General features: G+C 52.8%; 1 protein-coding gene across 1 annotated transcript in view; it reads right to left on the bottom strand.

Annotated features, from left to right (window-relative positions):
• NTN1 (netrin 1) overlaps positions 1-15,915 on the bottom strand; it is a 228,318-nt gene that overhangs the window by 59,753 nt on the left and 152,650 nt on the right. The window contains exon 4 of the mRNA XM_025362550.1: positions 1,586-1,735. Coding sequence (XP_025218335.1) covers positions 1,586-1,735 — 150 coding nt within the window. The remainder of the gene's footprint in view (positions 1-1,585; positions 1,736-15,915) is intronic.

Genomic DNA, 15,915 nt, shown 5'->3' with positions numbered 1-15,915 from the left:
CCTAAAAAGCCACCTGGTCCCAGCAGAAACATCCCGGAGGCAACATCTGAATGGTCCAGTCTAATCCCACAAGTCTACACATGGAGCCGAAGCCAATGGCCGCAGAGCCACTGTGACCACCAACCTCAGCGCCTGAGGTCGGCCTGGCTCTGGGACGCCCACGCAGGGCCCATGGCTATGCAAACTGGGACAAAACAGGGCACGAGTCCCTCAGGCACTGTCTGGGACCTGTAGCTCTTCCCTTGGGAAGAGCAACGCGAAAATTCCAGGATGGAGCCCCAGGTTGCCCGGTAGGGAGCAATGCTCTCGCCAGGCATCAGCCCGCCCTTTGTGAGAGGAGAGGAGAAAGCACAGGCTGGGAAGTGAGAGTTCCCAAGGGTTCCGCCTCTGATTCAGAAACGCCAGCTCTCATGTCTAGGCTTGATCTTTCCACTTGGGGATTGGAAATGTTGGTTCTAACCATTTCTGAGCAACCTGAGAACGCCTAACTCCCTGAAGAAGACCTCAGTTCCCCGCCCCCCCAATGTTTTCCGAACCCCAGATCTCCTCCCAGGTGTCTAAAAATGTTCACCTTGCAGAATGTGGATGGACAGAAGGATTCTGACCAACTGTGAGGCTGACAATTGGAGGTTGTTGTGAAACCATTTCAACCTGCGCTGCCCTGGATGGGCGCTGAGCCCCCTCTACCGAGGTGTGGATCCTGGTCATTTGCTATTAGCGAGCCCCTGAGAACAGCTGTGTGGAATGCCTCAGGGCTATCATCCTTCATTAGGGCCACAGGTGCGGTGCATGGAAGCCCTGCCTAGCTCCTCTCGAAGGCTCTGGGCTGTCCGTCCTTTCTGTTCTGAACCCACCAGGGGCAGAGGGAAAGCCGACATTCCGGCAATAGTGACAGCAGCACGCCTGGAATGGACCCACCCCAGATCCAGGGTCCAGGTGGACAGTGAGAATGGGGCCAGTGCTGAGGACAGCGGCTTGCTTTCCTCCAGAAACAGGAGACCCAGTGTTTGTCAGGATAGACAGCCTCAGACAGGCTGGCCCTGCTGAGCCCCCAGTGGCTTCTGTAAGAACTTCTATGAGCTTGGGGGGGGGGTCTCCCACGTGGACTCAATGAGCATGAGACCGTGAATGCAGGAATGCACATTGAGGACAGAACCCACTGAACGGGCCAGGTGCAGTGGCTCATGCCTGTAATCCCAGCACTTTGGGAGGCCAAGGTGGGCAGATCACCTGAGGTTAGGAGTTCAAGACCAGCCTGGCCAACATGGCAAAATCCCATACTCTATTAAAATAAAGACAAAAATAAGCGGGGTATGGAGGCATGCACCTGTAATTCCAGCAACTCGGGAGGCTGAGGCAGGAGAATCACTTGAATCTGGGAGGCTGAGGCAGGAGAATCACTTGAACCCGGGAGGCAGAGGTTGCAGTGAACTGAGATCATGCCACTGCACTCCAGCCTGGGCAACAGAGTGAGACTCCATCTCAAAAATAAAAGAACCCACTGAACGTCAGTGACCAGCATCCTCAAAAGCTCACTGTCCTCCCACAAAGCCAGAGACTTGAAAAGCTGGTGTCCCAAACATACTTATGCAGGGGGCGATGGGTGAGCGGCTCTGCTGGTAGCCTTTGGCGCAGCGGTTGCAGGTGATACCCGTCACGCCGTCCTTACAGGGACACTGGCCGGTGGTCTGGTTGCAGGTTTTGCCAGCGGCACCCACGGGGTGGCAATCACAGGCTGCAGAGAACACAAAATGGGAGGGTCAGACAAGGGGGAAGGAGCCAGTGCATCCCCCCCAGAGCCCTCCCTACCCAGGGGTGCCTCCATGGACCCTGCCCTAGAGGAAGAGCAGCAAGGGAGAGCAGGCCCAGCCAAGCCCAAACGCACTCCGGAAGCTCTGACACTGGCCACCCGCCTACCTGGAAACGGGGACTGAAAACTAAAATGGACCGACCTGAAGAGACTGCTTTGGCAGCAGGAAAGTGAAGTGCGGGAGCCCTTTGGAAGCCCAGGAGGAAGGCTTTCAAATACTTTCTGGGGAAGGCACAGCCCGCAGCCCTGGTGGAGGAGTCAGGATTTGAGGGTACACCTTCCCTTGACAGGGTCAGCCTATGCGTTTTCACTCCGTCCTCGACCAGCTCCCCGCCCCCAAGTTTTCTTGCTGACCCAGGGCGTGGGACGAGTGGGGTTTGCCAGGTTAGAGGGAGTCACAGGGAGGGGTGGCTCCCCCAGCTGCTGCCCCCCACCCCTGACCCTGCTTTGCAGCCAGGCAGCCAAGGCGGCCTTCTGAATCACAAAACCCATACACTGTAGCACTAGAAAGGGTCACAGTGATCATTTAGTTTAAAGGCTTGATTAAATGTGCAAACAAAGACAGGAGAGGTAAAGGAAACTCCCAGAGCCTCACAGGAAGGGAACAGCCAGGCTGGGAGGTGAAGCAAGGCTGGGATTCTCAGGCCAGCAACTACGGCTCCACAGAGCAGGGCCCCCCACCTTCCTCCTGGGCTTGAAAGGGTGGAGAGGTAGGGTTGCCCACCCCGTCATGCTTCACAGAGGCTCTGTCGCTGTGTCCTAAGGAGCCAGTTCCAGTAAGAGAGTAGCCACAGGACCTCAGGAGGATGTCCCACCAACACACATGCTCCGGGCATAGAACAGCTATACCTGTAGGCACAGGACGCCAGCGTTCCCTGCTAAGTCCTGCCTCCCTGAAGCTAGGCGGTGGCCTCAGAGCGGCGGGGAAGGGGAAGACCGAAGGAAGGAGGCAAATGTCCTGGCCACACCCCCGCCCAGGTGGCGTCCTGCAGCAATTCCAGGTGTCCCCTGGTGGCTGCTAATGTGTTCCTCCTCCAAAAGGATGAAAAAAAACCAAAAACGCAGGTGAGGGCAGTTTAAAGGAGCCAGATTAGAACTTCCCAGCAAGCACTGCTGGGCGTGAGCACGGGAGTCCGTGGCTCAAAACGTGACCTCTCCCAGCCCAGCTGGCCTCGGGCCCAGGAGTGGCCAATGAGGAGAATTAGGAAGATGAGGGAGGGAAGAAGGTGGAAAGGAGAAGAATGTGAGGAATTGTTGAAGTTGTGTCTGGACATGCAAAAACTCCTGGAATCACTTGGAGTGAGGGTCCCGGGACTGGGGGTGCCCCCGTCAGGTGGGAGGAGGGTGGGGGCACAGGCCCTGGCACAGGGGCAGCCTACAGGGCTCCCTGCCTGTGAGGCAGATGGAACTGCTCCAGTCTTGCTGCTACTACTCATAGAAGGCCCTCTTTTGTTTTTTTTTCTTTTGAGATGGAGTTTCATTCTTGTTGCCCAGGCTAGAGTGCAATGGCACAATCTCAGCTCACTGCAACCTCCACCTCCCGGGTTCCAACGATTCTCCTGCCTCAGCTTCCCAAGTAGCTGGGATTACAGGTGCCCACCATCACGCCCAGCTAATTTGGCTAATTTTTTGTATTTTCAGTAGAAACTGGATTTCACTACGTCGGCCAGCTGGTCTCGAACTTCTGACCTCAGGTGATCTGCCCGCCTTGGCCTCTCAAAGTGCTGGGATTACAGGCATAGGCCACCGTGCCCAGCCAGAAGTAATGCCTTTTGTTAGGTAATCGTCTTTTCAGATGTACCCTAAATTCAAGTTCATTCTCTGTTGTCTTTTTCACTCAACAGTAAGAAAAGATCCAGCCTTGACGGCCCATGGAGGCATGCAGAGGAGGAGGAGGGGAGAAGGGGAGGCTGGAAATGGCCTCTGACCTTTCCCTATGGCCTCTTCAATTCGTCCGTGGTAGGACGGGAGATGGAGCATGGGCAGTGCCTCGAAGTCGGCCGTGCGAACGCAAAGGGCCACAGCACAGGCTCCTACCGCCTTCGAAGCCCCTGATGCAAGGCGTGAGCATCAGGGGCTCAGGCCAGCTGACCTCCCTTAGCCAGCTGGTAATCCTAAGATTCATGCCAAGACATTCTCCCCTCTGAGCTGATGGAACACAGCTGTGGACCAGTAACTTCTGGATCCTTGGACTTGGCTGAAGAGGTCACCAAAGCTTGCTTGGTCACTGCACCTTCAGAGCCAAGTCACACGTGGACACCACCATTGGCCCAGGTGGTCTTTATCTTGGCAGCGGCCAACCCAGAGCGGACTCTGGGTGGAGCCAGGATGGCGCATTGTTCTGCCCCACGGCCCCGACAGCTGGTGACCTGCTCAGCTGCCTGGGCTGGCACCAGCTGAGGTCTGGCAGAGTGAGGGCTGTCCTGGGTAATGGCAGCGCCACTGTATCGGCTGTGTGCAGCAGGCGCTTCCTAAGGGCCCACCCTTTGGTTCAACACAAGCTGATGCTTGCTGCTGATGTGTTCCTCCTCCAAAAGGACCAAACCATTTCCAAATCACTCCAAATCGCTCTCCCAAGATTTTGCAAGAATCTGCCCTATCTGTCTGGTGTATGGAGGCAGCAGGCTGACTTGTGTTTCCACACCAGCAGATCATTGTTCTAGGAAGGGAGGCAATCAGGGTCCTAAAGGGTCTGCCCAAGGCAGAGTATTCTTCAGCAGTAGCCGCCCCGCGCAACTCCTGCAAACTCCTTAGCACATCCACACTCTCTCATACGCGTCGAATCCCTTGGTCCTCGCAACAGCCCTCTGAAATGTGCGTGACGGCACAGAGGAGACCACGGACCGGCAAAGAAAACTGCAGGAGAAGACCGGGGGCTGTGCAGAGAGGTAGAAAGGGCCTGGATCTCTGAGGGAACCACCCTTTCTAAACAGCCCCCTTTGTATTTCTTGTTCTGCAAGGAGAAGTAAGCTCCTGTCTTACAATACAAAGTGGGTTTTCTGTTACCTGTACCCAATGCAATCCTAACAGACGTGCCTGGAATTCATTCTCAATCCCCAGCCAAAAGACCCTAAAGTAAGAACTTTTCCTAAAAATTCACTAATCGAGATGGCCCCCATTATACCCTCTGTGCAAAGGGTGAGTTTCAAGGTGTAGGCAGAGTTGACAGATGACAATGCCACACTATGGCCTGGAAAGGGAGAATCTGACTGGTTGAGGCCAAGGGAAGGGTCAGGCCCTGGCCCTGAGGAAGAGAAGGTCAAAGTCACCTCGCTGTAGCCCCTTGACTCTGAAATACACACAGACACAGACACATCAAAGTGCCTACTAGGCCGGACATGGTGGCTCACACCTACAATCCCAGAACTTTGGGAGGCCCAGGTGGGCGGGTCACGAGGTCAGGAGATCGAGACCATCCTGGCTAACACGGTGAAACCCTGTCTCTACTAAAAATACAAAAAATTAGCCGAGCGTGGTGGCAGGCAGCTGTAGTCCCAGCTACTCAGGAGGCTGAGGCAGGAGAATGGCGGGAACCCGGGAGGCGGAGCTTGCAGTGAGCTGAGATTGCGCCACTGCACTCCAGCCTGGGCGACAGAGCAAGACTCCATCTCAAAAAAAAAAAAAAAAAAAGTTCCTACTAACACAGAGAGACTCACGCATATTCCCAGAAACACACAGATACAAGCAGACTCCTACTGAATCTCCCTCCCTCTCTCTCATCTACACACACTGACACACAAACACACAGATTCTTATCTACAAACTCACCCGCACACAGACATATACTCAGATCCAGAAAGCTACACACACAGATACAGACACACACGAGGCAGGGAAGGGGAGGTGTGGAGTGAGCTGGGGAGAAGGTGGAAGTTAGGTGAGTGGAGGTCTTTTCCTTTGCAGGGGAGGGGGCGGTCCGGTGAAGGAGACAGAGAGAGAGCCTCCCTAATTCCTCTGAGAAAGTGGTCTGGGTCAGAATATCTTCCACCACAGGACGCCGCTGGGTGGCTCCCATGTCCCTGGAAGTCAGCCACTTTTTTCAGAGGTCGGTCAATCCCTTCCATGGCAGGTCACCCCATGTGCTTGGAGCAGGCAGCACCTGGCCATGGGAAACAATGTACTCGGGGAGTTTTTCCATAAAGAGAAAGGTGAGGCCAGACGGAAGCCCAGGTCCCTGAGAATGCGGCAGGATCAGGTTTCCCATGAACACGGCAGGCTGGAGAGCCTCCCAGTGAAGCAGAGAACCCAGGCGGTTCTTGCTCTGGGTCATGAGACAGGGACAGACAGCTCCGGTGACCCAGGTGCTTTCAGACAGGTAAGAGGGGATCCGGGTCTGGCCCTCACCCTCCCAGTGAGCCTGGGTTAGTGCCTTTCTCTCTCTGGACCACCAGTGGCTCATCTGTAAGGACGGAGGTCTCCCTCTAAAGTCCCACTGAAGCGACTTACAACTTAACAGGCTACGGTTTTTGTCTAACTGCTGGGTCCAAAGGAACCAGGGTGGCAGCGCCCACCCTTTGACCATTGCCCCTCCTGCTGCCGTTCCTCAATGTCTTGGCAAGAGACCAGGGGAAAGGGCTCCTGTTGCAGGGCACAGCAGGCCTTCCGTACACCCCTACTGCTGGCCCTGCCTGCACCAGCACCCACCTGCATGGTGTCAGAATCTTGTTGAGATTTGGTTTGTCGGTGAAGAGAGGGGGTACCTAGGGACTTCTGAGAGCCCTGGCAAAGCTGACCTGGATGGCAGGTGCTTCTCATCCTCAGCTTCTTGTGCCCAAGTAGCTGCCTCTCCTCGCTCCCTCTGACACTCTCTGAAGGGATCACTGCGGCTCCTGGGCTCTGCCAGGGAGGACACGTACTCCTGAGCCTGGCACCCTCTCCACGGAAGCACGTGCTGAGGCTTTCCAGAAGTCTGTACTGGGCTCCTATCCAGAGGTCTGGCTGCTTTTCCTGAGGACTCTGGCTCCAGGGACTCTTGGGGTCAGGTAGAATCTTCAAATGGCAGCAGTCCAAGGCCATGTGCCCAGGGAGGACAGGAAAGCCAGCTTGGCATGCGCCCCTCTGGAGCAGCTTCAGGTAGGACAGGGGAGACAGGACAGCCCCAGCCTCCACCCTCACTTCAGATACCACCACAGCCACCACCCAGGCCTCTGGCCAGTCTTGAAGTTCAGCTTCTGGCCTGACCTTGTGCTATGGGCTAAACTGTGTCCTCCCTGCCACACACATGCTGATGTGGGAGCCCTAATCCCCAGTACCTCAAAGTGGGATGTATTTGGAAATAGGGGCTTTAAAGAGCTGATTAATTTAAAGTGAGGTCACTGGGGTGGACCCTGATCCAACATGACTGGTGTCCTTATTAGAAGAGGGCATCAGGACACAGATGAGTACAGTGGAAAGTCCGTGTGAAGACACAGGGAGAAGACGGTCATTTGCAAACCAAGGAGAGAGGCCTGGAGCAGATGTTTCTTGGAACAAAACCAGCCCTGCTGACACCTTGGTCTTGGACTTCCACCCTCCAGAACTATGAGACATAAACTTCTGTTGTTTAAGCCAATCAGTCTGAGGCACTCTGCAGCCTGTGCTGACTAACACACCTGTGTGGAGCCTCAGGTAAGCATCTTCTTCTCCAGGACCCTCCCAGGCCTGTCCTGTACTCATGAGAAGGAAGACTGCCCCACCACTCCGCCAATGAACTCTTTCATTCCCTGGGTCCCTGTGGAAGTCACCAGCTTTGTGGGAGGAGGAAAACCTTCTCCATGGTAGGCCATGTCTCTGAGGGCCCCCAAAACCCCCACAGGCCAGCAGAGCAGCTCTCGGCTTCCGTGATCTCTAGAGCCCCTGCTGGCTCTGATTCTCAACAGGTCTCACGGCTCACAGACCATCTGAGGGCTGTTCTCAAAAGGGTACTGGCTGAGGCCTTGAGCAGGAAGTGCTGCAGGTCCTAACGGCCCTCGGAAGGCTGGCACGGGCTCAGAGAAGGGAGCCCTGCATAAGAGATTCTGCCAGGAGCCCTGCCCCCTCAGCAGCCCCCTCCTCACCTGTACAGCATGCAGGAGATGCCCTCTGTTCCAGTCCAGAAGAAGAAAAGGCTCACACAGCAGGTGCTGAAGGCATCCCTCCCAAAGTCTGATGGGAAACTCCCTTCCTCATCCTCACAAGACTTCCAAGGGACAGAGGAACACAACCGACAGATAAACCACCCTGCCCTGAATCCCGGGACATTGCCCCAGCAGTGAATGTGGAAATCTTGTCAAGTTTCCCCAGGGAGGGCTGATCCCTGGAGCCTACTGTGAGGCTCCATGTGACTCCAAGGGCTGCACCTGCCTATGGCCCTCCTGGGTTGTGGGGAGACAGTCTTCTCTGCTTTGAGTAGTACTAGTCTGCATAGGTGGACACGATCCACAAAGAAAGTAGGGGTGGATGGGGCCCGGTGGACAGGTCCCAATGCGTGGGCCTGGCTGCTCTCTGGCTGCTGTGGAGCTCAGGGAGGGCGACCGTAGCAGCATGCTTGGTGTAGTGAGGACAGTCCGCAGAGAGAGCAAGGGCCAGCATCTTCAGAGAAAAGCAGGATCCAAAGGCTCCCCAGGTCCCCATATCTCTTGTGGGTGTCAGGCCTCTTGGGGGAAGCCTGGTGGGAACCCCACTAGAGGTGACACTGGAAAGATGATATCAGGCACAAAGAGGTGTCCAGGCACCCATTTCTTCCCCACTCCCCAAAACAGGGGTGAAGGATCAGCAACCGAGAGAAGAAACACGGGAAAGCCAGCAGGGCGCTCTGGAATGGAGGGGACCTAATGTAACATGGCAGCGAAGACACCAGACAGGCAGAGCTTTTGGAGGCGGGGCAGACAGAGAGGCCAGGGGAGGGGAGGGAGTGCTGACCCAGGGAGACTGGTCTCTGAGTGAGTTCAGAGCTTTGAGGTATGGGAGATGGGGAACAAGGAGGCCCAAAGACGCAGTGTCAGAGAGCCCTAGGGAAGGAGTTTCTTCTTATTGCTATTATTTAATTTGCATAGAATAAAATTCACTTTTTTGGTGAATGGGTTTTTATCATGTGCATAAATTCCTTTTTTTTTTTTTTGAGATGTAGTTTCACTCTTGTTGCCCAGGCTGGAGTGCAATGGCGTGATCTCGGCTCACTGCAACCTCCGCCTCCTGGGTTCAAGTGATTCTCCTGCCTCAGCCTCCTGACCTCAGGTGATCCACCACCCTTGGCCTCCCAAAGTGCTGGGATTACAGGCATGAGCCACCGCGCCCGACCCTGATGGTGGTTTTCACCTGCAGTTCCCTAATGACTAAGGGCGTTCCATGTATTTATTTGTGATCTGCCCGTCTTTGACGATGTTTCCGTTCAAGCGTTTTGTCCATGTTTAATTGGGTTGTCTGTTCCTTGTTGTTGAATTTTGAGAGTTGTTTACATATTTGGGATTCAAGTCCTCCATCAGATGTGGGATGTGCAAGTATCTTCTCATCTGTAGCTTGTCTTACAGAAGGAGCTTCTTAAAAGGTGAGCCTGGCCAGGGGTGGTGGCTCACACCTGTAATCTCAGCACTTTGGGAGGCCGAGGTGGGTGGATCACCTGAGGTCAGGAGTTCGAGACCAGCCTGACCAACAAGGATAAACCCCATTTCTACTAAAAATACAAAATTAGCCGGGTGTGGTGGTGCATGTCTGTAATCCAAGCTACTCGGGAGGCTGAGGCAGGAGAATCGCTTGAACCTGTGAGGTGGAGGTTGTGGTGAGCTGAGGTCGTGCCATTGCACTCCAGCCTGGGTGACAGAGCAAAACTCCGTCTAAAAAAAAAAAAAAAAAAAAAAAAAAGTAGTGAGCATGATACATCAGTCAGATCACTTTTCTCCTTCCAGCCTTCCAGTGCTGAATATGGAACCTACCTCCTCTTCAGACACCAAGGAGCTAACTACCCACCCCTTTCTCCCTCTCTTCTCTTCTGACCAAGGGCCCACCAAGCCCTTTCCTGTTTCCAGACTTTGGTTCTTCCTGGAATGTTCTTCCCTCAGCTTCCTCGTGGATGTTTTCTCCCCAAGTCCCAGGTCTCATCTCAGATGTCCTGTTCGCAGGAAGCCCCTCCAGGGCCACCTCGTAGTGCAGCTTGACCAGTTACTCTCTCCTTCCACCCAGCTGCTTTCCTCCATGTAACTCGCCACAATCCGTTATTATCTTCCTTTTTCCTCTTTTCTTTCAACTTTGAGAGTTGTTTACGTATTTGGGATTCAAGTCCTCCCTCAGATGTGGGATGTGCAAGTATCTTCTCCTCATCTGTAGCTTCTTAAAAGGTGAGCCTGGCCGAGCACGGTGGACCAACATGGAGAAACCCTGTTTCAACATGGAGAAACTCCCAACCTCAGGTGATCCACCCGCCTCGGCCTCCCAAAGTGTTGGGATTACAGGCGTGAGTCACCGCACCCGGCCAAGATATTTAAATTAAAAAAATTTAAATGCCCACCCTCCCGGTTTTCATCAAGAGAATCATAAAAACTATTTAAATTCATTGATGATCAATCTCTGTCTTCTTTGTTTATTATCAACTTCCCATCAAAAAGCAAGCCCAAGGGCCCATGTCTAGCACGCAATAAGCGCTACACAAACATGTGCTGAATCACATGAACAAACAATCTTGTTGCTCATCTGGATGTAACTCAGGCCAATCTGCCGTCCTTTCCTGGTGGGGAGAGGGCGCATTTTGCTGCCCCTTGCACATCTGGAGGAACAAATGAGGAGGCAGGCGGGACGACAGTCCCCTCACATCCTAGGTCATCTGCAATCCAATGCCCCTGCACTCTCCACTCTTACATTCTCTGTGTTAAGGAGGGAGGGAGGATTGCTGAAATCTGAAGATAATCCCCAAACGTCATTTCAGCTGTCTGTGTCAACCTCCTCTGAAGCTATGCTTTCCTTTGTCCCCGCAGTTGCTAATGAGGCACAAAAGAATTAATGTTTCAAGTTGCACAACCTCTCCTTTCCCTGCCACTTTCGGATCAAGGTGCAGATGGCAGGAAGTGGAGGGGGGAGAGGAGTCCCATAATCCCAAACTGGGTTATTTGACACTTCGTGATATAGTTAACTATAGTCATCCTGCACCTGTTTTACAGCCAAGGAGAAAAACACAGGTCTTGCAAATGATTCCATGTGTGTGTGTGTGTGTGTGTGTGTGTCTGTGTGTCACACAAGCTTGGGGCAGGAAGGTAGGGCTGTATGACACAGTGGGGGAGGAGCAGGAACCTGGGTTCTGTGTCTGTGCCACAAGTGAGGCAGCTCAGGCCAGCTCGGGCCTCCCATTAGCCCTAAGACCCAGTCCAATCAAGGAGTCCCTCAGATGCTGCCTGGTCTTTCTTGGCACTTCCAGAGTCAAATCTGGATGTGCACAGCCCGCCCCCACCTCTCTCTGCTGGGTCTCCACAAGCAGCTGTCGGGCACATCTCTGCCCTTCGACTTGCCATCTTTGCTCCCAAAGCATGGAAATCCTTTATTGAGAGTGTGCAACAGCATTAGGGCCAATCCTTGGGGCCCCGCCCAGTCCCGTGGGAATTGGCTGCCAAGTCCACACCAGGGCTGAGCCCTTCAAGCAAGAGGGGCCGGTTCTCCCGAGGGCCACCACGCACAGAAAGAACTAAAGCAACCAGAGAGTCAAAGGAAGCATATCTGCTTTGTGTGTGTGCCGACAATGGCAGTGGGTTCTAGTTTTTCTGTTTTCCCTGACTTGCACAAATAATCCTAAGAGCTGCCATGTGTGGAATGCATGCTACATGCCAGGACGACCTCCACATCATCTCATTGAATCTGCACCATAGCCCTAGGAGGGAGGAAGGGCTATGATCCCCATTTGCAGATAAGAAAGCGGAGGCTCCCAAGAGCAAGTGTCTTGCCTCCAGAGGTGGAACCTGGACTCTGGTCTGAATAACTCCAAGTTCCATGCTTTTCAAAGCTCTGCATCCTAAACCTGTTTACTACCCCCGTGCCACCCGCCCCCGGCCCCACAAGTGCTCTCCTGGCAACAAAAGCCTGAAAGACACTATTTCCTCAAGTAAAATTCCCTTAATGTTCTGGCCAAACCCAGAACTTCCATTAACTTGGGGAGCTCAATAATCAGGAGCCTTTTCTGCTCAAACACAGGAACCCCTGGAAATCCTCCAGGAATTTCTTTTTCTTTATTTTTCTTCTTTTTGAGACGGAGTCTCGCTCTGTAGCCCAGGCTGGAGCGCAGTGGCGTGATCTCAGCTCATTGCAACCTCTGCCCGCCTCAAGCGATTCTCCTGCCTCAGCCTCCTGAGTAGCTGGGATTACACACGCGCCACCACGCCGGGCTAATTTTTGTATTTTTAGTAGACGGGGTTTCACCACATTGCCCAGGCTGGTGTTGAATTCCTGACCTCAGGTGATCCACCCACCTCGGCCTCCCAAAGTGCCGGGATTATAGGTGTGAGCCACCACGCCCAGCCAATCCTCCAGGAATTTCTGTGTGGCATCTGGAGATAAGAGTGGTCCTGAGAGACGAGAGAACTCCCATCCAGGGAGGTGAAAACGTGGACTGGCCAAGGACGCCCAGCGAATGAGCACAGCTAGGCCAGGAAGATTCCGTTTGGCACAGTGTGCCACATGGGCCGAGTCACAAGATCAGGGACTCTTTTCATCTATAAAGCCTGCAATAAAACCACCTCCACCTAATTTCCTGGCTCTACCAGCTCTTCTGAGTCACCAGATCACACACTTCACTGCTACAAAGAATCGTCCTATTGTATCCTTAGGTTCTCCTAAGAGGTTGACTACTTAAGAAGCAGGTGGAATGTGGAATGTCAAAGCTGGAAGGGATTCAGAGGCCAGCAGCCTGAACATAATCCCACAGATGAGGAGACTGAGGTCTCGAGAGGTCACCAGACTTATCTGATACCCTATAGACTTTGAACATGGAGCCAAATATGTAGGTAAGGTTTTTGATGCCCATATCTCCCAAGGGAAAAGATGCATCCACAGAGATCACAGTTGGAGGGAAACTCTTCCAGTGGGAATTCTCTCTCCCTAATGCAGTATCTACAGTGTCAGTTTCTCCCAGTAGGTACTAACCTTACCTGGCCATAATGAAGGCCACTCCTTGCGTTGGGGTCTCTGTCCTCAAAGCTGGAGCCACTCCAGCCACTGAGTACCTTCCTGCCTCAGATGACCAACCCTTTTCCCGTACCCCCCCCCCAAAAAAAAACATGAAAATGGAAATACAGGTAACAGAAATGTGACAAGGGACCCACATATTGAAATGGTGCCCCTGAGGCATTTATAGGGTGGGTGGATAATGACTTAGAGTCAGGAAAGCCAAGAAGGGTGGGGGCCCGGGGACTTTGCTGTGCTGTGAATAAATCCACAATTGATCAGATCTAAATATACATATTCACGCACACACATGCATGCACTATCTATCTGGCACTGAGGACTGTCTGATCTTGTGCCCTAATCAGGCTGCACTAGCTAAGCTCCCAGCCTTGCCCTGTAAAACTCTTTTTTTTTTTTTGAGACGGAGTTTCGCTCTTGTTGCCGAGGCTGGAGTGCAATGGCGCGATCTCGGCTCACTGCAGCCTCCACCTCCTGGGTTCAAGCAATTCTTGTGCCTCAGCCTCCCAAGTAGCTGGGATTACAGGCATGTGCCACCACACCCGGCTAATTTTGTATTTTTAGTAGAGATGGGGTTTCTCCGTGTTGGTCAGGCTGGTCTCAAACTCCCGACCTCAGGTGATCCGCCCACCTCGGCCTCCCAAAATGTTGGGATTACAGGCATGAGTCACCACGCCCGACCAAGGTTTTTAAATTTAAAAAATTTAAATGCCCACCCTCCCAGTTTTCATCAAGAGAATCATAAAAAATATTTAAATTCACTGATGATCAATCTCTCTCCTCAGAAGAATAAACCTGGGGTCTAGGCTGCCTACAAGTCTTCCCTTAATGCCACCAAGAGCGACTCACCATCCTCATTTCTTATGCTCTGTGGTTCTCAGTGTCGGTGACACATTAGAATCTCCTGGGAAGCTTTTCCAATTCCCAATGCCCAGATCGCATCTGGACCCATTAATTAAACCAGAATTTCTGGGGGTGGGTTCAGGCAGCAGTATTTTCAAATCTCCCCAAGTGGTTCCAACATGTAGCCAAGGGTGAGACTCAGAGCCTAAGTTACAGGCAAATAATGTGACAGACAAATACTGCTGATGACGCCATACAGTGAAGGCAGAGAATCACGAATGAGAAAGTCATGGGGCGCTCCCTGTACACACTGGCCCAGGGAAACAGAGGGGGCAAGACTGTAGTGTTCATATCCTCCTCATTCCGCAACCCTTGACTGAGCTGCTGGAAGAAATCAGGGGTGGATGGAAGTAGCAAGAATGTCCTGGCAAACATGTGAGGATGACTGCATGCTTTTGCCCTGGCTAATTATTTCATCTTCTTGCTTGGGACTCAAGCACCTTCCTAGCCTTCATTTAACCACATGGGCTTGAAGTGGGGAAAGACAATGAGAGAAGGAAACAGGCAGCTCAGTGAGATGGAATGCAGGCCCTTTGTACAGGGATGCTGGATGCACTGGTTAATTTCTTAATTCTCATCACAATTCGGTTCACGGGAGACTCCTGGAATGTCTTTATCCATCACAGATGGTTTGGGAAAATGATAAATTAATATTGTTACCAATGGGGGCAGGGCTGAAATGGTTAAATAGTAACGTCGTCTTCGGTCGTCTTTGCCCGCTCAAAAGAGAAAGCGCCCCCAAAGTCCATAAAAAAGATAAATGGTAAACAAAACCTCCTGTCTTTTGACAGATTCCAAGACGAGTATCATTCACAAACAATCCAGCGGAGAAAAGGGAGAAATTTATCTCATCTGACTTTATATAGGACAACAGCTCGCACCATAACGAGGCCGTCCCAGTGCTGTGAAATCGCACTGAATAGCTGGAGAGTGCAGCCGCCTGTTCCCTGGGTACGTTTATTACAGTCCTTTGTATGCGCCAACCCTGCCAGCTCTGGTTTCCTTCTAAACCAGGGGAGGGGAGAAATAACCCAACAAATTTGTTGCTACGAAACTTCCCAAATGGAGCAACTACATAGTAACGTTTGGAATCTGATGCCCTTACTCCAGGCTGTTCTTGTCTGGGTCCAACCCTGCTCTACACTGGACAACGTCCCCTAGTCAGCCAGTCACCAGCAGAATATGGGTGGCCTCGGCTCCCTGCCCAGGCTCTGAGAAGTCGGGGGTAAAGAGGCCCCAGAGGCCGTTCCCAAGCCAATTTGGGAGTCAAGAACCCCTGCCCTTTGCCCCTGTTCCCCTGTGAAATTCATCTGAAACAAAGCAAAGAAGTGCAGCCCTCACCTGAAGGCCTATGGTGGGGCTCTGGGAAGTCAATCTCAAAAGCTGGGGCCTAACCGGCCAGACACGGTGGCTCATGCCTGTAATCCCAGCACTTTGGGAGGCCAAGGAGGACAGATCACCTGAAATCAGGAGTTCAAGACCAGCCTGGCCAACATGGTGAAACTCCGTATCTACTAAAAACACAAAAATTAGGTGGTTGTGGTGGCACGCACCTGTAATCCCAGCTACTCGGGAGGCTGAGGCAGGAGAATCGCTTGAATCCGGGAGGCGGAGGTTGCAGTGAGCCGAGATTGCGCCACTGCACTCCAGCCTGGATGACACAGCGAGACTCCATCTCAAAACAAACAAACAAACAAACAAACAAACAAAAAAATGGAGCCTGGAGGCAGCACCATACCTACAAATTTTCAGAAGCCTCTGAGAGCGAACTGTCAAAGATCAAATACTGGGGAAAAAGTGCTTCCCCCCAAGGAACCATTCCCTTGAACCATCTGGCCCTGGGAACACAAGGCAGGAGGCACTCGTGGTGGTGGTGATGGAAGGGGGTTGACCAGGAGACCCCTGTGTGAAGATCTCAAGGGTACACATCCCTCCGGCATCTGAACTTCTCCTAAAGATGGTTCCCACCAAGATCTCAGGGTCTCTTTTTGGTGGGAAGTGTCCCACCTCCCGTAAGAGCTTGACACCAGGAAAGGAAAGAGCTGAGGGGAAAGATCCGTACTTTCCAGAGAGGTCTATCCTCACCA

The sequence above is a fragment of the Theropithecus gelada genome, chromosome 16 (genome assembly GCF_003255815.1).
Source record: "Theropithecus gelada isolate Dixy chromosome 16, Tgel_1.0, whole genome shotgun sequence".
NCBI classification, from domain to species: Eukaryota; Metazoa; Chordata; class Mammalia; order Primates; family Cercopithecidae; genus Theropithecus; species Theropithecus gelada.
This window is presented reverse-complemented; position numbering and strand designations above follow the sequence as displayed.